The sequence below is a fragment of the Grus americana genome, chromosome 14, assembly GCF_028858705.1.
Source record: "Grus americana isolate bGruAme1 chromosome 14, bGruAme1.mat, whole genome shotgun sequence".
Lineage (NCBI taxonomy): Eukaryota > Metazoa > Chordata > Aves > Gruiformes > Gruidae > Grus > Grus americana.
In genome coordinates, this window is record NC_072865.1 from 6,663,309 (window position 1) to 6,685,742 (window position 22,434).

Below are 22,434 nucleotides of genomic sequence, written 5' to 3' on the forward strand. Positions count from 1 at the left end.
GTGGGGACTTTACATCCACCCTGCCGTAGGACTGGGTCGGCACGAGCTGATGGACCCGAGTCATTAGGAGGGACAGATGCGTCTGGAGCATGCTGTGCACCCCTGTGCCATTACCCCTTTCCTCCCCGTTGCCCTGGAATGAGCAGCTCAGGGCAGCATCCCCACACAGGGCCAAATCCTGCCCACACCTCCCCAGCCACAGCACTCACCAGTGAGGACAAGGAGCTGGAGAGATGCCTTCAGAGAGGGGCACAGCATGGTGGGTTCCGTGGCTCGGCGGCCAAATCCTGCCAAGAGCAAAGCGGGATGAGCGCAGCACTGCCGGCAGAGGAGGGCTCCCTTGGCTGCCCCAGGCAGGGGGGTCCCCGAGCCCCCACCCAAACCCCAGCCTCCCTTCTCTGCCTCAGAAACCTCCCATCTCTTTCCAGTTTTCAGCCTTTCCCTCCCAGCAGGGTGGCTGGTTCCCCCTCACGCCGGATCTGCAGAAGGAGTTGTTTCTAAAGCATCTCCCAGTGGTAAACAGGGATTTTGCTGGAGGCTCCAGCAGTTGTGTCAACTCTTGCTCATCCCTGCTCGAAATGCCGCTCCCCCCGCTGCAGAGCCCTGCCTTCCTCCCTCCCTCTGCTCTACCGCTTGCCTTTTTTTCCCTTAGTTTTTGCTTCCCTCAGTCCCAGTGAGATAAAACTTGCTAGAAAACAGATCCCCCTCCAACCCTCCCACATTTTCTGCTCCTTCCAATGAAATAAAACAAGTCTAAAGAAACCTCACAAAAAATGACTTTCTTGTATTTAACTTTTAAATATATATATTTTAAGGGAATATATAAGAGGGCTTTTTAGTTAAAAGTCCCTTTTATCAACATTTCTCAAGAAATTTTTTCCATGGAGCATTTTCAGCCCTCCCTGGTGCAAACTGAGAGTCCAGAACAGATGAGGCCAGAGCTCCCCAAAAGCAGTGGGGTCTGTCCCCCATGTAATGACTCTCCCCATCACGCCTGCAGGGATGGGGACGAGTATTTCTGAAAAGCAAAGTGAAGAAGCTAACAAGAGGAAGAGTAAGGGGAAAGGCTTCCTCTGTGCCTGGACAAAGCTGGGGGGAAATGAGTTCAATCCTGAACTTGGGGATGTTTCTGCACGGAGCTGAACTTCACAGCTCAGCCATGCTGCAATCTGGGGCTGAGCTCTTGCCCTGCTGCCAGGCCACCTCCCCTCTCCCAGTGCAAGAGGCATTTTGAACCTGCTCCCAAGCCAGACTCCAAGGAGAAGTCCCTGTGATGCCAGCGCGGTGGTCTGGGGAGCAGCTCGCCAGGCACGAGGACGGCTAGTGGCAATCTGGGCTTGCTGACCTGGCCCCAGGCACCGTCTCTTACTGAGTGGCTCTGCTGCCTCTTGGCCCTGGAGTGGCCTCCTGGTCTGCTTGATGTTAAGGAGGAAATGGTTTTTAAATGACGTGCCCTTGTCAGATGTTTTTATTATTCTCTTGCTTTGGCTCAACAAAAGTCTGATCTACCAGAAAATCCTTCCAGGTCTCCAGCTTATTCAGCCGCTTCCCTCTCCCCAGTCCAGAAAACCCTTCTGTGACTCCTTCTCTCTTCTGCATTTGGGGAAGAGCTGGGGGTGGGTAGGATGAAAGGACTGAGATGAAATTCAGGCTGTAAATGAATGTGACCTCACTGCACCTGCCCTCAGAGAGCACCAACCTGCGGGAGAGAGGAGGAGCATGGACAAACTAATCTCGCTGCCCCTCAAAGCACTGCCATGAGAACAATTAGATTTATTTCCCAATTCCTCTTTACAGAGGTGTCCGATTCATCCATTATTCAATGTTCAGGGTTGTAAGGACAGCTGAGATCCTCTCCTTTCACCCCTCCCTGCCAGCATGCACAAGCCAGGCTGTATTTGTGTACCCCCCCAATATCCACCTGCCAGCAGCTAGGGTCTTCCCAAGCTCATGCCCAGCTTTTAGCTGCCTGTCCGACTTCCTGGCTGTCACCGTTAGTCCTGTTGCAGGTGAGATCTTGGCTTCCTCTCCCCACACAGACAGGTCCCTCACTCCACCAGTGATCTCTGCAGGATCGCTGATGGGGCAAACCACTGCTCTGCCAGAGCTGGGGAGTCAGACGCGGGTACATGCTGGTGCTGGGCTAGCATGGGTGCTGCTTCAGCGAGCAGTGAGAGCCCTGCAGCCTCCGCCTGCCGCCTCTGGCCACCTCCCCTGTCTTCATAGCTGGTTTTAATAAAGCTGCTGGTTTTGCAGAAAGGCATTTTTCTTGGAGATGCTTCCCAAGTAGAGTGGGAGGGTGGCAACGTCTTGCAAAGAGTGGTGACCTCTCCCTTGTTTGTCTGCTCTGGCCAGGGCGAGAGGCATGCTCGGAGATGCTGAGCTCTGCCTGTCCTGCAGGATGCACGCAGAGCCTGGTTAGCAGAAGGACAAACCTCTCTCCCTGTCACGGGGACACATGTGCTTGCGCATGTGGGTGCACAGAGGCGTTTCACAAGGGATGCAAATGCACCCAGCTCACTGCCAGCCTTGAGAGCACTTGTTGTTTCCCTCCTCAATCTCAGCTTTTGTCCTCAGCAAGAGCAATAAGATGCACCCTATGAGTGCCAGACTAGGAGGAGATGAGGTGGGTGCAGCCCCAGTCAGTGATCCAAAACCAGGCACCCAGACATTATCCCACCCAGGGACCCAAACACAGGCACCTACACGATGCTCAGCTGCCTTGGATTGTCTCCTCCCAGCCCTATGGGTGAGCAGGGTGCCACGGACCCCTCAGACTCCTACATCCTTCCGACGGGCCAGGACCTGAGCGTTTTCAAGCCATGGGACCATTTGCCTCCACTCATCCTGGCACATGCCTGGAAGCCAGGGAGGTCCTGCAGCAATGCCAAGTCCAGCACCCGTCACTCAGGCCCCCACCCTGCAGCCACTGAGGTCCAGCTCTCCATCCACACGTTACACCCCTCATCATCCTGTCCTCCCCACCAGCACGGGTACAGACCTCCCCTCTGCCCCTCTCTGGCACCGTGATGCAAGGGCAAGCTGTCCCTGGCCTGGCAGGGCAGGGAGCTTTTCTCTTCAGCAGAACTGTTTATTATTCTAAAAGAGGAATTTGGCTGGGAGAGGAGACGGGAGGTCAGCTGGCTCGCAGGGAGGCTGGGCTGGCTGGGCGATGCAGCCCCGCGCCCACACTCAGCCCCACAAGCCTGTGGGGTGGCTCGGCTGTCCCGGGGGCTTGGGTCCCCGGGGCCACGCTGGGGCTCCACCGAGCACCGTGGGGGAGGATGGCTCCCCACCAGCTCGCACGCCGCGTCTCTGCTCACCTCCATGCTGCTGCCCAGGGATGTCTGGGAGGGTTTTGGGTCCAAACGAGACACAGATACAGACAACTGTCCCTTCCCAGTCACGCAGCCACATTGTCTGTCCTTATCTCTCCTCTGTAATCATGTCAGCCCGGCCAGCACGCTGCACGCGTGGCTGCAGGAATGCACCCGGCAGTTGCTCCTCCTCCGAGAGCAGCGTGGAGCTTTTGCAGGTGAGATAAGAGCTGACCCAGCTCTGGGGCTGTGGGTTTCCCAGCCCACTGCCGCACTGGTGAAAGGAAAGTGTCCCATCACTGGCTGGGGCCAGGCACCGCTGAAAGCCTATTTGCACATCTCTGGCCTCGTGCTTTTGCAGCGTGTTGTGAGGGGTGATGGCATAAATGGGGGGCACTGACATCCCCGAGCAGCAGCAGTGCTGTGCAGGGGGCACCCCGGGCTCTGACGGCCGTGGAGCCATGCTCTCACAGCCAGGACACAGGCGCGAGGGCCAGAGCAGAGAGGTCAAACGGCACGGCCAAGGCCACGCAGCAGGCTGCGACCGGGATTCAAGTCTCATGATTCCTCATCTCATGACTTCGCAGCTTCTCCAGAGCAGCCCGCTCCCATTTTTCCTGCATCCCAAATTTGATGACAGCTGAGCTTTGTCCTCCACCTCCTCTCCCACTCCCCCGCTCGCTGCTGCCAGTGGCAGCCGGGGGCTGATGCCTCTGTGGCTGATGAACTTGGACAGGAATTTCTGCTGCGGGAGCAGGGCTACGCCCAGGGTTTTGGATAGGAGGAAGAGACGTATCCAGCCTCTGCTGGGGATGGGCCCACCTTTATTTAGGCAGGACCATTCCTTCGGCCATCTCTGCCATGCCTCCCACCTCTCAGTGCCTTGCTAAGGAGCTCAAGCATCACCAAATCTTACTGATTTATTACCATTCCCCCACTCCAGACTTATCTCTTGTTTAAGGATGCTAGTAAGCCAAATATGCCTTTGCTAATGCCCAAAACATGTTGTGTGGGCTCAGTCTTGACTATTCTTGGGTAAGGAGGCAAGAATTTCCTTTGACTTTGCTTGGTGTGCCCTGCCACACCTCTTCCCTCTGCGCTTGCTCCCAGAGCAGAGCATCTCAGCACGCACGGCAGCTACTGCCGGCATGAGCATTGCATGGCACTGCCCATCCCCAAGCACGGATCGTGGGGGACGGGGCCATTTCCAGCCCTGAAAATGCCTTAAACCATGGGAGAGCTACACAGATAGGCATCCATGCCAAGGAGATCCTCCTGATCCACTGCCCTCCTCCTGAGCGTGCCTACACCACGTTTCTCGCCTCTCCTCTGCAGCCACTAATGCCCTGCGGAGAACCAGTATGGGGGTCCCACAAGCACCCCCGAGCTGTGGGAGCTGGGAACCAGCCTGCAAAGCTGGTGCACAGAGAAGGGGATGGCTCAGCATGCTGGGGGGGGGGGGGAGCAGCCACAGCTGCCCTGATAGCCACCTTGGAAGGAGCTCTGGTCACTACAGACCATCAATGACCAGCAAGATGTGCTGTCTGCTGGAAATCAGGGTGCACAGCCCCTTCTCAGCAAATCCCATGTGCATTTCCAGGGGCAATTCCTGCATCCATTGCCCCATGTTGCTCTTCTCCCCCAGCCGTGCTCCCCCGGCCTGAGCCTCCCTGCTCCAGCAATGCTGGGCAGAGGTGCTGGCTGCCATCCCACCCCACGAGGGCATCTCGGCTGGCAGCGGCACGGCCGCGGCGAAGGAAGGAGCGGAGAAGTGAAGCCAGGCCTCTCACACAGCTGCCGGTCCTTTCTTTTCCTCTGGCTTTCTATTTCTAGCCCCTTGTCTTGCTGGGGCTGTGCTTCCAGGCGCTCCCACAATGCTTGCTGGTCCCGCCGTCCTGCCAAGCAGGCCAGGGACATCTGGTGCAAATTAGCGGGAAGTAAAATATACTTTATTTCTTCTTTGTCTAAGCGCATCTGAGTCATTAAATGAGATCATGGGTGCCCGTATGCAATAAAAAAAGCCCCGTATGGATCCCATGATCAATGCCGCTCGCAGCCAGGGAGCGAGGGCTTCTCCTGGTCGGGGGGGCACTGGCCCCGCTTTTGAAGGCAAAGAGCTCCTCGAGCAAAGGCTGACGACCCCTGAAACCCAAGACTTGCTTGTCCGGCAGTGAAACTCCTTGGCTTGTCCTGTTTTCCTCTGCCACCCTTCCCCCAGCCTCCGCGACTGCTTCTTTCCCACCCTTTAATCTAAATAAAACTAAGCAAGGTTTTTTTGGGTTTTTTTTTCCCCTTGGCTGGAACCATCCCGAGTTGCAACATCTCTCCTCTGGGGTCCCTCGGCTCCCATGACACCGCGTTTACTCACAGGCCAGATTATCATCACAGAGCCCTTTTTCTTTTTCCCAGCACATGGCTAGAATTAGGCAGGGCACACACATGGGGAGCCTGTCGTCCAAGGCCCATAAACAGCTGCTGATAAAACACAGAGGTAGGAAATCTGAAACCAGGCTGAGGAGCAGAGGGGATGGGGAGTCCCCGGGGTCCCACAAGCCATCCCTGCCCAAGGGATGAACGCCTGAGGGCAAAACCCTCCTCGCTGGGCTGCCTGCCAGTGCCAAGGAGGTCCTGAGGCTTTACCCAGGCGCTGGTGAGACCGAGGGGTGCTGAGAGCCCTGGGTGCCTGTTTGCAACATGCCTGGGTTTGGGGGTTTCTTTTAGTCACACAGAGGTGAGGTTTTGCAAGCTCTTGCAGGCAGCGCTGCAAATGCCTGAAGCCTCTGAGCAGTTTTGCCAGAGCTCTGTGAATAGGTGATCAAAGCCACAACCACTGATCCCTGGTGCAGACCAAGCTCTCTAGGAGATGGTCAAAGCAGGGGTAGATGCCACCTTCACTGCAGTACAAGCTCAGAGCCACCGTGCCCACACACGTGGACGGCTCTGCTGCCTGCCTCTGCTGCAGCAACCGGGGCTGGCATGAGCAGAGCCCCTGCCCAGCACCCCTGGTCCCCAGCTTTGGGGGCATCTGGAGAAGGTGGTCGTGGTGATGTTGGTCCCGCAGCAGATGGCAGGACATGAGCTAGCACAGCCAGCCTCCTCTGGGCTGTCGCAGGCTTTGACAGCATCTGCCAGAAAGCCAAAAATCAGGACCATGACTCCAAAGCAGGAGGGGAGGCTCCCGGGGAGGATTACGAGTCCGCACTGAGCCCCGACGACATGATTCAGCAGCCCTGGGGTCAACCATGTGAGGAATGGGGTGGGGTGGCGAGACCCACGCAGCCCCATTTCAGCTGCAGCCATCCTCCCTCTCTGAGCACGGGGGGGACCGTGACATCCACGCACACCATCCAGCAAACCTCCAGCCGCAGGCTCACCGCAACACATTGCTGCAAGGAGCTGGCATGGGGGGGACGTGGGACCACAGCGAGCCCTGCTCTCTCACCCCTAATCCCCCCTCTTTCCCCCTCCATTTTAAGCCCATGGGAGACTGAGGAAACGAGTGACCTATTTAACGCAAGTTCAAAATAAAACAAAACATCTGTTTGGAGAGGTGCCAGCATTATAAATAATCCCCCAGCCCCGAGTGTTGGTATTTGTAGCCCTTTTGGATGCGCATGCTCCCCCGCTTCCGCTTTCGGAGGAAAGGCCGGGTCCTGGGGCTGGTTGGGCTGTTCCCCGGAGCCTGTGAGCTTGGCCCGGGCTGTGGGAAAACCCTGGGCGAGGACCAGGGCTCACCTGGGGCTGGGGAAGGGGGGATGGGGGTGTTGGGAGGAACGGCTGCTGCGTGCCGGGCAAGGTGGATGCGGTGCCTGGCTGTCCCTTGCTGCATACCCTGCTCCTCGCCCCGGCCGAATCCTGCCGCCCTTGGTCTCGCTAGGGCAGCCGGTGGGTGCCAGGGCCATGGTGGTGCTGGGGCTGGTCTGTGATGGTGCTGGCCGGCATCTTGGAGCACAGCCCTGAAGTCTGGCGTTGTGCACCACCGGGGATGCTCACACCGGGTGCGGGGAGCAGGGCTCTGCACAGCATTGGGGCTCACCCCCTGTGGTGTGACAACCCCTGAGGGGGCACAAATGTGCCCCTGGGGAGCATTTCAGCCCTTCCCAGTGCCCCTCTCTAGCAGGCTGCTCTAAAGATGTGACAGAGCCCAGCCCGGGCTGCCCGTGTCCATCCCCCAATTTCTCCATTGCCTCTGAGAGCAAAGACACTTCAGGGAGAACACACCACTTTGCTTCCCGAGCACGCGAGCAACGGAGTTATGAACATGGCTGCAGGGCACCCAAACCACGCGCCAGGACCCACGCAGTTCCCTGCATCGCTTCACCACTGGCCCTGGGAACAGGCAGCTCCAACTACAAAGCCACAGGTCTGGCCGGTAATGGTGGCTCAAAGAGCTCTCTGGCCCCTCTCTCCCCAAACAGGAATATTTGGGGGTCCCAGCTCCTGAGCATGTGGGGATGGATGGGTCTGGGCTCTCCAAGCAGAGCCCATCCACTTGCCCGCTGCTTTTGCCCACTGCCGGCAGAGTGGAGAGGGGAAGCAGGGGATGTGGGAGCAAGGATCAGGCACCGTCCCGGCTGCTCATCCTGTGCCTCGGCACCCCCAGGGCTTTCCTGGCTCCCGTGCCACGGCTGCCAGCAAGCTGTGTCTGCCTTCCCGCAGCGATTCAAGGGAAGCGTTCTGCCAAGGTATATGCAAGGAGGAAAACAGTCCCCAGCATGTCGGCGTCTCCATCACCTGCTCACTGTTGCTGTTCAAGGGTGGCTGCTGTGGTGGGGCCAGGGCTGGAGCCAAAGGTCCCGGCTGGCCCTAATTAACCACTAATCATCAGCTGCAAGGGGAGGGCGATGGAGGCAGGAGGAGAAAAAGAGCCATCCTGAGCTCCAGTAGGATACAGGGGCTTTGCAAAGCCCAGTCAGTGTTGTGGTCTTATCAGCCCCATATCCCACCAAAGGATAAGCAACCTGATCTTCCTCTGAAAGTTTCTGAGACGTGGATCTGCTGGGGAGGAGGAGATAATTTGCGTGGATGTGTCGGCTCTTCTCGGCTGCCTGCGAGGGACCTGAGCTTAATCGCTTTGTTCTGGGGTTTAGGCTCTCGTGGCCAGGATTAGGCACTCACCAGCTCTGCGGTCAGGGCACCTTTTGCCCATCTGTGGGAGCCAGAGAGGAGTGTGACACTGTGGCTAGGGTGGGAGAGGATGGGGCCAGGCAGTGCTGGGGTGTGAAGGGCAGAGGCTGCTTTCAGAGGGTGGGTGTGTTTGATTTGGCTTTGCTACTTCTGGGTTCCTGAGAAGGAGAAAAAGCAGCTGCTGGTGCAGCTCTTGGTGCCAGGGGCTGATCCTGCCCCCTCCTCCATAAGAAGATGGGGGTGGTGGCACCCAGCACCAGGACCACAGAGACGGCTAACCGCAGTGCTGGGGGCAGCACCCTCACCCCCTGTCTCCCCTCCTGCCTGCTGGCAAGCTTAAACCATGGGAGAGCTACACAGATAGGCTGGGTCGGACCCCCAGCAGGAAATCACACACCAACGAGGGTCTGGCTCCCACCTCCTTAGAACAACAGGACCTGGGGGCAGCAGTGGAGCTTTCTGGAGTGGGGAGGCACAGAAAGCCGAGCACGTCCCCTGTTCAACCACAAGTTGCACGGGGGATGCTTCCCTCTTGGACAACCTCTTCCTACGTGCTCTGGCCAGGCAGCATGAACCGTGCTTGCCATCCTGCACACAGGGTCCTTTATAACCTCCAGCGGTTCCTTTCCCCTCAGTCACAGAGCAAAAATCAGCTCTCCTCCGCAGACAGCCCCTGCCACCAAAGCCCCACGCATCCTCCGGAGGAGAAGCCAAGGCAGGACACGGCGCTGGGGTTGGCAGCTGCCAGCACCCCTGCTCTCAGCTTTAAATTGGACACCGAGTCCTGCTCCATGCACCGGTTCTCCTCCTTGAATCAGACCATGTTCTCCCAAACAGCTCCCAGGCCAGAGAGTGAAACTTGGCAGCTGCCTGCGGGGAGAGGGGAGGGGATCCTTCTCGCGATGCCGGCAGTGCTCAGCCCCGAGGAAAGCGGGGTTTCTATTCTGCAACTGTTTGCTCAGCAAAGGCTGAAACTGAGGTGACTTCCAGTTTGCAAGCAGAGAATGCGCTTTCAGAGAGCGGGGCTCGAAATGGTGTATTTTCTGCTGGCCCCGGTTCAGACAAACCCACAAGCAAACATATTTTTTTGTATAAATAAGACAGTGTGTCTCGCCAGTTAAAGCAATTCAAACATGAATGTAGCAATTTAATTGGTGCCAATTACTGTGTCTTGGTAGCATTAAGATTTCAGTCACAGACTCTTGTGCATGGTAGACGGACCAGAAGGGGGGAGGCAGAGGGACCACAGGATGGGGCCTCGCACCGAGGGGCAGGCTTGCCTGTCGCCTGCCTGTCTGCTGCCTGCTTTGGGACCCTTGTCCCCCTGAGCAGCCCTGGTGCTGAGAAATCCCCTTCGGTAAGAGAGAGAAGGTACCTCCTATTCCATCTGCCTCCTGGTTTGCAGCCTGGGGTTTGACAGCCAGCATGGTACCGTGTTACATCCCTGCGCTCTCCAACCCTTCCCTGCTCCTGCACCCCAAAGCCTCCTACGAGCCCCATCGCACACCAGCTCTCGCTGAGCCCAGGGAAGAGCACAGGATGGGTGTTAGTGGAGACCTGGACTGGTGAGCAGGTGCCCCTGTGGGCATGTCCTGGAGAAGGATGAGTCCTCCCGTGGGTGCAGGGCATACACCACTCACACTACACCAACCTGGCTTTCCTGGCAGCAACCTTTCCGTGGGAGTTTTGTGAGCTGCCTGTTCCCTGCACAGGCTCTCCACACCACGGTCCTCTGGCCCTGCAGGTTGGTGATTGCAGGAGAAGGGTACAAACACAGATCAGGGCATGTCCCAGCCTGCGTCCCAGGTGTGCGCCCAGGGACGATGGAAAAGCAGGGTGCGAGGGGCAGCACATCACCGTACGTCTCCTGCTGCCAGGCTGGGAGGGTGTGAGACCCACGGGACCACCTTGCTCAGTGCATCACACGTGTCCCAGCACCCCTCTCTACACCCCCGGCACTTGTCCCTGTCCCGGCCAGGTTTGCTCCATGTCCCCCGTGGTGCTAGGGAAGCACTGCACTTCCAGGAGGAGGCATCCTGGCGGGAGCAGAGCAGGGCAGAGGTGTGCTTGGCTCCAGGAGCCTAATTAGGCAACTGGGGAGAGGAGGAGGGGAAACAGCCACCCCTAAAACAAGCCTTGTTATGTCCAATTTGCCTGGTGGAGCGGAAGGAGCCTCCTGGAGCTGCTCCAGCCTCTCAGGAAACAATACCCAGTCTATACCCTCCCCTCGCAGCTCCTCTCCAGGGGATTTCTTTCCCTTGGTTAAAGTACAAACAAACAAACTCTACGAAGTGTTTGGCCCGGATCCTCCCTCGCAGCGATAGGATGCATCCAGCCAGCCCCAAGCCCGCATGGTCCCCAGCTCCCTCCAGCTCTGGGCCAAAGGCAGCCTCTGCTGCCAGCACCGGCGGCTGCAACCCCACGGGATTCAGCCACCGCGCGGCCTCTCTGCTCCCTGCCCTTTGCCGCTGCATCCCAGGAAGACACTTTGCCGGAGCCTCACCCTATGAGCTCCATTGCAATCCCATCCTGCTTCAGCATGGCATCAGACACCGGGGCAGAGGGACCTCAGGGACCACCTTGCCCAGCATGAAGCTGAGTGCAGGAGTCCCTGCCTGGACCCTCTGGCAGCGGCCGGTCACACCTGTCCGTCATTCGGGTGATGCCTTGGCCAGCCAACGTGGGCTCTTGCACGGCATCACTCTCACAGCTAGAGAGCATTTCCTAACCTCAGCTTTCCTCTAGTGCTCACTAAGACAATTTCGCCTTTCCCTAGTCCTGGAGAAGGGCTCAGTGCTCTCCTCTTCCTAACAGCGTTGTTCTGAACAACTTGGGAATCCTGTCTCAGCCCCATCAAAAATGAGGCTGAAAGAGATCATGGGGTCATTGCCCTGCTGCAGCGCCCACTTCTCCCCAGCCAGAGGTTTTCCTGACGTCCTTTGAAACCTGCAGGGCTGAAGGCACCCAGCCTTATGTCTTTAAACCTACAAATGTTTCCCCTGAAAGCTAACTTTTTCCTTTGCAGTGACCTTTCCTGTGCATGAAGACTGCGTGCAGTCCTCCCAGTGCCCAACCAGCCCCATTAACCCCTCTTCCAGTCCTCCACAGCCTATTCTGGGCTTCTCATCACCCCCCGTGCTCACCCCGAGTCTTTCCACTCTGTGTGCCTCCCTGCTGCAGTGCTTGGCATCGCTCGCTGGGGAGGACCTGCTCCCTCCACCCCATGTGCTCAAGAAGAGCTGCAGGTTTCCCCACACCACACTACAATCTGCTTTGTGTCCACTGTAGCCCCCAGATCCTTTCCCACCCTACAAGCTGCCTGGGCTGTTAGCTCCCAAGATCATGCACGGCCATTTAATATTTCCTTCCTAATGGCAGCATGCTGTCACAGCTCTCTGTCGCTGGTTGATGCCGGACTCCTCCTGGAGCCCTTGGGATCCTCCCGTGCACCAATCTGCCCACACACCAGCTGCCTGCCCAGCGTGGCGCCAGCCCAGAATTTAGTACGTGCGCTCATCCATCAATTGTAGAGGACCAAGCCCAGGCCAGAGCCCTGCAGGACCCCACTAGAAATGCCCAGGACTTTGGACAACAAGCCATGGCTAACTTCTCCCTGACTGCAGCGTTACGGCTGGCTGTGCTTGTGTTCAGATCATGCTCCCTGTTTGGACCGCGGGCACCCTGAACCACCAGTCCTGTGCAGGGATGCGGAGATGAGCCAAGGGCAGGTATTCAGGTGGCTGCGGTCCCACCGCCTGCTCCTTCAGTGAGGACCCTCCACGCTGCTGAGCTGGAGGAAGGGACAGCCGGCTTTAGGGAGAGAGAAAAGCCCTTTGCGTGCTGCAAATGGGTCACTGTGACTTGGTGATTCTCCGAAACGCTGACAGCTCTTGATGCACCGACTGAGCCAGAGATGTTTTCTGGACCCAGGGACACCATCCAGAGTTGGCGACTGCCACCAGGGCCACAGCACACCTGTGCCTGGGTGACATCAATGTCAAGGTATGACTTCAAGCCTCATGTCAGACCTTGCCCAGGGCTGGCTGCTGGCTGCCAACTGGGGTGGCTACCTGGTGGCTCCCCCACCAAGCCAGCCCAGCACATGCCCTCTGCCAGGCAGAGCCGTGTCTTTGCCACTGGCTCCAGCTGCCTGAATGAAACATGCCCCTTTCCTGAGAACATGGGGTGCACAGGCACCTTCTCCCTGCAGGGTGTTGATGGGGAAATGACCCTTCAACCGACCCCTCAAAGGCCCTGTGGAGCCCTGAGCCTCAACATTGCTGGTCACTGTCATCGATGAGAGACCCTCTGAACCGATTGGGGACTGCCAAGCCCCTGCAAACAGGGTTTGCACACCAAACTGACTCCTTTTAGCTATTTGCTATTTGCCCACTGCTTCAGCAGAAGCCCCAGGTGCTCTGGGCAGGGATGGAGCAGCACATCCCTTTCCACCCTAAGCCCTGCTTTCAAAGTCTCCCTCTTGGCAGGTGAGCGCACGAGCTGGATGCTCCAAGCCCACAGTGGTCCCAGTGTGACCCCCAAAGCCCCATGGGGCACACAACCCCCTGTCCCTGGGCTGTTGGGGCTGCCTGTGTCAGCACAGCTTCACTCCAGACCAGCTCCAGCCTGCTGGAGGCCCTCAGCTCCTGGGCTCTTGGGACAGCAAAGCAGTTACCCACATCCATGCCTAGAAGGGTTTTACCAGGCTCTCCCCTCTCCAGTACCCAGCACGCCAGGGTGCAGGCCCCAGCAGGGCTCGCGGAAGTCCCTCTACGCTTTGGCCTGGCCCGTGGGGACAGGAGTCCCACCAAGAGCAGAGATCGAACCAGCGTGGTCCTAAGAGCACCATGCATTTAGGGATGACCATGGGTGTGTTCGGATGGTTTAACGCTGCGGTGATGCAGCTCTGCAGCAGGACACACTCATGCCTCTAAAAGACATCTCGCTGGGGACGGCGAGCAGCCTCTTACCCCCCCACACCTCAGCCCTCCCGGAGCCACTGGGTTGGGAGAGCCAGGGTAACTCTGTGATCCGGGGAAGGACCGAGCTGCCCAGGGAGAAGCAGAGATCCCCCGGGCCCTGCTCCCATGGTCCCATGGGACCCCACGTCCCCCCACCTGCCCTACAGCCACGGCGTCCCCCTGGCTCCCCATAGCCATCCCAGCCCAGGACCTGGCAAGAGCTGACAGGATGGCTTTTTCCTATGGGATGTCACAGAGCTCGGCCGCTCTCCACCAAACATCACCTCCCCAGGGCTTGGTGGGGCGTTTTGGGGTGCAAGCCCCTTGCAGAGGAGCAAAGCCCCTTCCAGAGTAACAGGGCTAGCTCGGGGACAGGGTCCCTGGGGTCCATATCACCTCCAGCCGGAGGTTTCCCGGCCAGAGATCCAGAAGGCGAGCTGGCACCCAGGTGGGCGACACGAGGGCTTACCTTGGGCAGGGTCCCACCAGGCAAGCGCTGGTGCCGCACGTCCCACAGGCGCTGGCCGCCCCAAAATTCCTTCCTCTCCTCCTCCACGCTCTTTATCTGCTGCCTGCCGAGGCTCTCCCTGCCCTCCCAGCCTTCCCCAGCTGGCAAGGCTTTTCCACTTAAAGGAGAAAGAGAGGGAAGGGAAGAAATGAAGTGGAGGGGAGGAGGGGAAAAAAAAAAATAAAATCAAATCAAAAGGAGAGGCAAGGCTGTGCCAGGGCTGGGCTGCAGCCAAGCTCTCGCTCTGCTCCTCTACCGCATCTCAGCGGTGCCCTGGGCAGCCCCCAGCCCACCTGGGAGGGGGGTCCGGCCGCCTCGGGCCCCGGCGTGGAGCAAAGCCCCGGGCGGAGGGATGTGCACGCGTGTGTGTGTGCGTGTATAAATAAAAGAGACCTCGGGAGGAGGGGAAGGGGGGAGGCTGCCTCGCCAATGAGGAGCAGAGTCCCTCCGACTTCCTCCCTCCACCCTCTGCGGGGACCCTTTGCAGAGCAAAACTTTCGATTAAAGCCCGGCAGACGAGCGCGATGGGAGGGGGGGGATTTTTAAAAAAGAAGGAGAAGCCAAAGTGGCTGCAAGGAGAGGGGAGTTTTGCCGCAGGGGGAGCGGCCAGGACCCGGCTAACGGGAAACAAAAGGAGCCCGGACCAGCCCGGCTCTCGCCTCCTTAAACCGGAGGGAAGGAGCTGCTCTCTCCCTGTGTCTGCTTTCAATTCTGGCCTTTTTCCCTGTTTTCTTTTTCTTTTCTTTTCTTTTCTTTCTTTCCCCCTCAAGCCGCCCCCCCCCTCCCGTTTTCTTTTTTTTATTTTTTTTTCCCCCTTTCTCAGGATATGAGGGGATGTTTAGAAAATCCGCTGCCCACGCCAGCAGCTGACTCATGTTTTTATTAAAGAAGGCCTGTACTGAACCGACTCTGCGTATTCCCCCCGGACGCCTCTCCGGGCCGTGCCGGCACTGCGCCTCCCGCCCCGCTGACCCCCGGCTGGCTACGGCTGCTCCGGGACCGCCAACGCACCCTCCCAGTCCTTTTATTTTTATTATTTTCTAGAAAGGGGAATAAAAGGACTTGTGCAAGTGGGATGCTGTGGCAGAGGGTGGGTTTGGTTGGGGACTTGGGGCTGTTTGGGCTGTTGAGGGGCACGGAGCTGGAAGAGGGATCAGGAGTTTCCACCTCAGCCATGCCATCATTTCAGATGTCCTGCATCCCTCCTGCCCTGGAGGGGTGGAAGCCAACTGATGAAACTGCTTTAAATCCTCCCCACACCGTGATGAGTTCTAATAAAGTCTCTGAGAATTTCTCAATAGGCAAAACATTATCGTTTGTCCAACAGGGGATATTTTTACAATTTGTTTTGGCACTGTAACAAGGTGCAGAAGCTCTTTGGATCAAAACTGTCTTTTGACCCATCAGTTCTTGCCACTGTTTCCATCTTGGGGATGTGCTTTTGTCTGATCCAAACAAGAAAAACTGCAAAAATGCACTGGTTATCCTGAAAAAGGAGGCTCCCCTGAAAAGATACCTTTCTATCTTTCCTTTTTTTCCTTTCTAAGAATGAAAAAGCCCTTCCCATAAAGACAACACTGCTGAAATCTGTGTTCCTGGCTTATTTGCAAGGCAGACTCATCCCCTCCTGCCTCGCTCATGAACGCCTGCACAATGGGCATGGCTAATGATTCCCCAGCTGGACAAGCCCAAGAGATTGCCACTTATCACCCATTATCTTGGTGTTTTCTTTGCACCGATGAAAAACCAAAGGGGAAGAAGGTCTTTATTCCGTGCAGCCATGGAGGGCGAGGAGAGCCGGGCTGCGGCACCCCCGGTTATCCACACGCAATGAGCAGCACTTTGCACGGGGCTCGCGTGCTGGCTCTGTGCCTGGCAGGGTCTGGCAGCCGGGCAGGCACAGCCGTGGGCAGGGCAGGGGAGATGCGGGCCTGGCTGAGCCCGGGCAGGAGAGGGAGGCTGGGGTAAGGAAGGATGCTGGAGAGGGAGCCCCCCGGGAGCTGGAGGGGCTCTTATGCCAGGCTGCTTGGGAGGTGAAGCGGTGATGGCTGGGTGAGCCCCCGCTGCACCCCTGCGCCGGGCTGGCCAGATTCCCCAACTCCAGACGTGGTGGCAGCCATCTGTTGGGGGGGCCCTGGCAGCCCCCCCAGAGCTGAGATGGTCTGTCATGCAGAAGAGGAGCCGGCGAGCGTGAGAGCGGCTCATATGGGGGGCAGGCGGCAGGGGGAACATGCTGCGCACATGGTTCTTCCCGACACTTTTCCCAAGGGATAAAGACGTGTCTGACGGGTCCATGCGTGCGGACATGTGGGCTGCTGGGAATAGCTCAGCAGAGCTATTTCCCGGCAGCGTCCCCCCTTCAAGGACAGCATCACTGCTCCCAGCACAGCAGGAAAAGGAGAAACCCACTGGTACAATCCTGCTGGGCCCCTCGCACTGGGGATGGGCTACCTGGGGTGAGCAGGGGGTGGAAAAGCTAGCACGGACCATGCTGGAGGGCAGAACATCCTGATCCCGAGGTGGGACATATTTCCCCCTCTCCTCCCTGCAAACAGATGACCCTGATGCCCACCTACGGGCTGGGAGCAGGGACAACCTGGGCAAACAAAACCGTCTCCCAGGAGAAGTCTGCAAAGGCCAGGGTTCATCGTTTTGGGATGCTGGAGAGCCCACAGCATCCTGGCAAGCACACGGCAGCCCGTGCTGTACATCCCCAGGGAGTGTCCAGGGTTGCGCATTTTGTTTAGGAACAGTGTGTCGGGGTTATGGCAGCTCCTGGGAAAGGCCAGCTCGGAGGAAGCACTGAAGCCGGAGGGGCTCGCTTGTGCAAGCGCGTGGGTGGAGGGGAGCAGCTCAGCTACCTCTGCCTCATCCCCTCTTCGTTGCTCACCTCTATTTTTGGTGCCTGCACCCCCATTTGTGGTGCTTGCAGGACTTAGTGATTCCCCCAGGGCTGGGACAGCTGCAGTGTGGGCTGCCAGAGCCACCCACCCTCGGCTGAGATTTCCAGTCTCTATAAGCATCGTTAAGTGCTAGTGGGGCCTTGGGGTCACATAATGCAACATTTCTGGTGGGGACAGCAGCCACTGAGATAGGGACACTTTGGGGCATTTGGACTGCTCTGGCATCACCTGGATCAAAGCAGCTCTCCGACCTTCTGCCCCATCCCAGGCGGAGCTGGGACCATGAGAAAAAGCCCATATCCCATGCCTGACGTGGAGAAGAGACGCCAGAGCCAGGTGACCCAACATGATGGTGGGAACAGCCGTGCTGGAGTCAGCAACAAGTCCCATGTGCCAGCAGGTGAGAGGCAGGTAGGAAAGAAGATGTTGATCTTTCCCACTTCTCTGAAGGTTTAACAAAGGCCAGATTCACTCCTGGCTTCGGTTCCTCCAAGCCTCTATCAACTCCAAGTCATCACAGAAATTTCAGCATTGCTCTAATGTGTTGAGCCACAGACCACAAGAGAGTAGCAGCGGGTGCTGGGGAGCACGGCACCACATCTGGGCAACCCATCCAGCGCAGCAGCTGCCAGCACTTGCTCCTGGCTGGATCCAGCTCTTGGGCCCTGGGGAGAGCTACACGGAGATTTCATCCAGCCTTTTCCAGAGCTCTGCCCTGGCCTCCAGAGGAACCCCTACCCTGTGCATGGTCCTGCTTTGCTAGGGTGGCGGTGGGTGACAGCAGTGCCCAGGGAGGAAAGGGAGGCAGAAAGTGCTGGCCTCCTTCCAGAGTGGCCATATGGCCAAGCACCATGTGCTGGGGACCATCCTGAGCTGGGGAGCATCCTGCAGCACCGTGAACGCCGGTCACAGGCATTACAGGGCAATGGTGGTGTCAGGAGGTAGCACGGAGCCCTACGCCATATGGTCCTGTGTCCCTACAGATGCTGGCCTGTCCCCTACATCCCCTGTAGGTTGGGGCTCTCGGAGGAGGCACTAGCCAGTGGCAGAGGATGCTAGCCCACTGCCTTTCCCCACCTGGGGGCCTTTCCGCCCCCGTCCCATGCACTCTTCCTAACCCCCACAGCAAGGCTCAGTATTAAATGTGCTCCACGGAGCCCCGGGAGGCAGCGGCAGGCTCCTGGGTGAATACTAATAGCGATGCCGTCCGGTCGCCCCAGACTTTCCCACACATCTGCAGCCACTTAATGTGGGAATCGTTAACCCTCTGCTTACGCAGTGCCTGAAATGTGGTGAAGGGGCGAAGCACAGCCAGGACGCTCCCTGCCAGACCCCAGCCACCTTTGGGACCCCGCGTCTCCCAAATCGCATCACCAACCCAGTGAGAGCAGGGGCCCTGCACGTGCTGGAAAGCAATGAGAGATGCCAGCGTGTGTCCCTGTCCCCAGTGCCCTTTTGAGGATAGTCCCAAGATTTGTGGCATTTGCATTTTGCCAGGAAAGCTGATCCTGGGGAGGGGAGGGGGGGCTGTATGGCTGGCAGTAAGTCGATTTGCATCCCAGTCCAGAACCCATCCCTCTGGAGACCAGCTCTGCAGAGCCCTCCTCAGCTCAGGGACACAACGTGCCGGCAGAGATGTAGTTCAGGCATCCGGGAGAAGCCAAAGGGTATGTGGGAGTCTGCAGCGGGGCTAATGGAGCTGGGACAGGGGGTTGTCCTCAGCAAGAGGGTTGCACTGATGTCTCCATTGCCAGAGAGGAGGGGATGCTCTCGGCACATTTGGTGGGACATCTGTGCTTGCCTCATCCCTCCCTTGCTCTCTGGGATGCTGCTCCAAAGGTGTATGGAAGGAATGATGCATAGGAGACACGCTCTGCTCTCCCTTTCCTCCCGCTGCAGGAGGGTGGCAGGAGAAGCTGGGGAATGGGAGGAAGGTGCTGGCTGCGCTGGGGTGTGCGTGGGGCCACGCAGCTCTGGGATGCGCTGGTCTGAGGCCATGGGTTTGCCTTCAGGAGCAACAGGGGTTGGGGGGAGTGGGGAAGCCACGGGCCCAAGGGGCTGCCGGGGAGGTGGTGGGGCAGGAGGCTCAGGGCGGAAAGGGGAGTGAGGGGAGGCACCATCTCGACTCTCTGTGGGCATCTCCCTGTCCTGCTGAAACCATGGTGCAGGTTCAGAACAAGCCATGGGACAAGGCAGGGCTTGGTTTCCTGGGATGAGTGCCTCCTCCATGGGAGGAGGAGGTGGTGGGGTGGTCTCCCCTGCAAACCTGCTCCATCAGTGATAGCTGCTTGCAGCCTGGCCCTGGGGACCTCCCAGCCCTCCCTTCCCCAGCCCTCCTGCCTCCAGGAGATGGCATCACTTGATCATGGATAGCAGCGCCAAGCCCCAGGGAGTGTCGGGGAAACCTGGCCACTCTCCCTCTCTGCTGCATCTGCCTGGTTTCCACCAGGAATCTCAGGTCTGGAGGACTAGCAGGAGGTCCCCAGGCTGGGTTTGGTGCTGGGGTTCTCTGGGGTAGATGGAGAGGGTACAGACACCTCCTGTTATCCAGCTGGGGACACCCAGGGGCTCTGGCAGCCCCTGACCTGCTCACCCATGGGACCCTGGTGCAGGTTGCATCCCAGGTCACCAAGGGTCCCCAGCAGCACCCTTCAGTCTAGCAGCTGGGATGCTCCTCGGGGAGCCCATGGAGGGGGGGCCCATCAAGGGCTCCTCGCCTGGTTCTTCCCCAGCACAAACTTTGCCAACTATAATTCCCACCAGCAATAAACAGGCCGAAGAAAAGGAAAAGAGGGAAGTTATTGTCAGTGGATCTTTATGGCCCCTTCACCCTGCGCTGAGGGAGCTCATGGCATGGCTGTTAGGAGGCACCTGGCGATGCTGCGCCCCGCCGAGCCCTTCACCTGCCGCAGACAGGATGCAGGTGTGGGGTGCTGCCCCCGGACCCCTGGACCCTTGGTCCCTGGCAGCTGCCTGAGCCCTTGGCCATTGCTCCACTGGCTGGGAAAAGGGAAAGGGGGGCCCGGGCTGCCCATCACTGCCCGCTGGAAACAGCCAGCAGCAGGAATAACCCCAGCATCCCCCGTCCCTGAAATGCAGTCGCCACCTGTGTTCCTCCATACCTCCTGCCATCTGCTCAGGGGGAGAATTTTCTTCTTTTCTTCTTTTTTTCCCACTCCCTGAGCTAGTGTCTCTTTGCTGGCAGAGGAGGAGGAGGAGAAGGAGGAGGAGGAGGAGGAGGAGGAAGAGAAGGAGGAGGAAGCGGGGGGAGGAGGAGGAAGGTGGCCTTGGCTCTCTTGTTTAAACAAAGCCATGGCTGTGCTGAGACCTTGGGAAAAAAACAGAATAGATGGGGTTATATGGCACATCAATCAATCTGTGCTGTGGCGTGAGCTGAGATCGTCGCCAGGTGGGATGGTCATGATAGTCACCTTTGTCACGAGGGAGGGAGCTGGGACAAGGCTGGGCGAGGGGCCGGGGACACTGGGAGGCACAGGGAGGATGCTGCAAATGGCTCACCTCTCGCGGTACCTCTGGCCATGCCAGGCCTCAGAAGGCAGAGCCGGGACAGTGTCAGCTCTGGGCGTGATTTCCCATTGCTGGGGTTTTACTCTGCTCCCTTCTTGCAAACCAGATCCCTTACTTCTCACTGTCCCCCTTTGATCTCATCCTGGCTCCCACCTCCTTACAGGGTGTGGATGTGGCACAGGGACATCTGTGTAATATTTTCCCTCAGTGTCAGCTGGAGCAATGGGACGAGGCACCCAGGGTGGATGCAGAGCTGCTGCGGGTCCACAGCTCCAGGGTTGGGGGTGCTGCCCCGTTACGGCTCCGGTGTGCTGTGCGTAGTTGCAGGGTGGGAACGGCAGCAGCCTGGCCTGGCTGCGGCTGGGAGAGCTGCGAGGTGGGTACAGTGAGCTCTCACAAAGTCCACCGTGAGCAAACAGATGACAGCAGTGCTGCGGGGGCTCGGGGATGCACCGATCCCTCCACGAACACGGGAAGGAGAGCTCAGGATGCCGTGGGGAGGAAGGGCTGGTGTGGGAGCGAGCGAGGCCCTGGGGAGCACCGGTGGCCAGGTGCTGTCCCCGACCCACCAGCTAATGCTGGGCACATCTGCCACCGGCTGCAGGGGGGGAAAGCAAGAAATGGTCATGCATCAAATGCACTGAGCTCCTTGAGTCAGAGGCTTTGCTGGTTTTGTTGCTGTTTTCCTTTTAACCCCTACAAATCCGTGAGGCAATTCCACACTGGAAACACTTCCCAGGTTCATATCAAGAAAAAGCTTTGAGAGTCTCTTGTTTTGTGCCCTCGTCTCAATTTCATTCTAAGTCTCTTTTTTCCTTGCTGCTTCTTTTTTTTTTTTTTTCCCTCTCCCTTATTGTCAAATTCCAGGCTGTTCCTGTCCTGGGAGGACACCCAGCACCCTGCTCATGTTTCCAGCAGGAGAAGGGGCTGGTGCGGAGGAAAGGGCAGAGGTGGCCTTGGGGGAGGTGACAAAACACCCTCCTGAAGCCTCTGCGGTGCTGTGCTTTGGTTTGAGGAGAAAAAGCCAGCCTGCAAACGATGACTGTGACTATGCGGTGGTGGCCAGCACAGCCGGAGAGTGACACTGGCGGGGAGGGGGAGGTTGGTGGGGAGGAGGCTCCTGGCTGCAGATGATGGGGGTTTCTGGCCTGGATGGCACAGAGCTGGTCCTTGGTCCCTTGTCCCCCTCCTGAGCAAGGTGCATCTGGCCTGACATGTGCTGAGCGGGTGATGTCCCACATCCCACCTCGCAGGCTGACACGGCTTCGTGGGGGTCCCAGTTCTGCTTGGGTTTCCCTTGCTTCTTTAAGAAAGAAATCAGATGAGAAACTCCGCTTGCCGCAGGGTCAGGAGCTCCTTGGAGCCATGTCAGAGCCCAGGGACTCCCTGCTGGGTCCATGGTGGGGGCGTGGAGCATTCCCCTTGCACACAGCTGGCTCTGCCCGTCTGTCTGCCCCGCTCTCCGCGGCCGGGCTGAGCTTTGCTATCAGGGCTGGAGGGGTGGGTTTGTCCCCGAATCAGGCGGATGCTGCCACCGGGTGTGGGAAAGCACCACCCCAGAGCGAGGGTTCAGTGTCCCCCAACGTGGGGACAGGGCTGGTGGCAGGCACAGCCCAGCTTGTCCCCTGCCCGCAGCCGGGCTTTAGAGCAAGCACCCTGCTCCTGGGGTACGGGTGGCTTCAGGGACCGGGTGGGCTCCCTCAGGGCATCCTCGTAGGAGACACCCGTGATGCCCTAGTGTCCCCAAAGCCAGCTGCTACAAAGGGACCACGGCTGGTGGTGTGGGGACAGCTGCAGGGTGGTGACAACAGAGGGGACGCGGGGTCCTCGGTGCTCCCCGGGGTCGTCCACCGCCTCGGCCCCTCTGAAGCCTGGGTGGGAGGTTTGAATTCGCCCCCCTGGCCCGCTGGGGTTCCTGCACTTTGAAATGCAAACCTGCCTTTCAATGCAAATGCTGTGAGAGGCTGGGCCCAATAAAAGCCTGTGGGCAGGGAGGTGCCTGGCCCCGGGACACAGCTCCCCAAGGCGTCCAGGTGAGCGGCGACGAAGGAGGGGCGGCCACCTCCCCACCAAACGAAACCCGGCCTGCA

General features: G+C 58.5%; 1 protein-coding gene across 1 annotated transcript in view; it reads right to left on the minus strand.

The window, feature by feature from the left end:
* The window catches only part of PDGFRB (platelet derived growth factor receptor beta), a 34,312-nt gene extending 19,910 nt beyond the window's left edge, over positions 1–14,402 (minus strand). Inside the window, exons 1-3 of the mRNA XM_054841837.1 lie at positions 14,207–14,402; positions 13,875–14,031; positions 210–287 (exon numbers count right to left, since the gene is read on the minus strand). Of these exons, the coding sequence (XP_054697812.1) occupies positions 210–258 (49 nt within the window). The 5' untranslated portion in view covers positions 259–287; positions 13,875–14,031; positions 14,207–14,402. The remainder of the gene's footprint in view (positions 1–209; positions 288–13,874; positions 14,032–14,206) is intronic.
* Between the last annotated feature and the right edge of the window lie 8,032 nt (positions 14,403–22,434).